The sequence below is a fragment of the Monoraphidium neglectum genome (assembly GCF_000611645.1).
Source record: "Monoraphidium neglectum strain SAG 48.87 unplaced genomic scaffold scaffold03298, whole genome shotgun sequence".
Taxonomy (NCBI): domain Eukaryota; kingdom Viridiplantae; phylum Chlorophyta; class Chlorophyceae; order Sphaeropleales; family Selenastraceae; genus Monoraphidium; species Monoraphidium neglectum.
The window spans coordinates 6203-6901 of NW_014010330.1; the positions used below are offsets into that span (position 1 = coordinate 6203).

Sequence of the window (699 nt, forward strand, 5' to 3'; positions counted from 1 at the left end):
GGGGGGGGGGGGGGCGCACGCAACAGCCGCGCGGGCACCTGCAAACCAGGCGACCCACCAAGCGCAGCGTGCGCGAGCTCTCCGCCCAACGCGCGCCTGCCGCGCTCCCCCCGCAGGTGATTTTCCCCTACAATGCGTTCCTCAAGCTGGCGGCGGCGGGCGGCGGCGCGCGGCGGCGCGCGGGGCCGCGGGGCCTCATAAACGTCGGCAACAGCTGCTACGCCAACGCGACCATGCAGGTGCGGCTGTTTGGCAGGACGTCCAGCAGTGGGGTCCGCGGGGTCCAGGGGGTCAGCGGCGCCCCCTGCATCGCTGCGCGCATCAGCCCAGGCGTTTGTGTTCTCCTTGTCGAGGCCGGCCACGCGCTCGAGCTAGCGCGCTCGAGCCGGCGCGCTGAGCCGGCCCCGCAGCAGCAAGGCAGTACCTGCGGCCCCGCAGCTCGCCCACACGCTCCTCCCCGCCCCATGCCTCCGGCCCCCCCGCGGCCGCAGTGCCTGCTGGCGACGCGCCCGCTGCGCGCGTTCTTGGACGCCGGCGTGCACAGCGTGGGCTGCCGCAAGCCGTCGGGAGCGTGGTGCCTGCTGTGCGAGCTGCAGGACCTGTGCACCCGCCTGGTGGAGGAGGGCGGGGACGCGCTGAGCATACGGCCGCTGCTGCGCAACATTCGCATGGTGGGGGCCGGCGCGGGCGGGGGTGTGG

The 699-nt window shown here is 75.0% G+C and overlaps 1 protein-coding gene across 1 annotated transcript in view; it reads left to right on the plus strand.

Annotated features, from left to right (window-relative positions):
* Positions 1-375, plus strand: part of MNEG_12544 (hypothetical protein) — a gene marked incomplete at both ends in the record, with an annotated part of 1847 nt that extends 1472 nt beyond the window's left edge. Inside the window, 2 exons of the mRNA XM_014038985.1 lie at positions 117-239; positions 331-375. Coding sequence (XP_013894439.1) covers positions 117-239; positions 331-375 — 168 coding nt within the window. The remainder of the gene's footprint in view (positions 1-116; positions 240-330) is intronic.
* Positions 376-699: the final 324 nt, after the last annotated feature.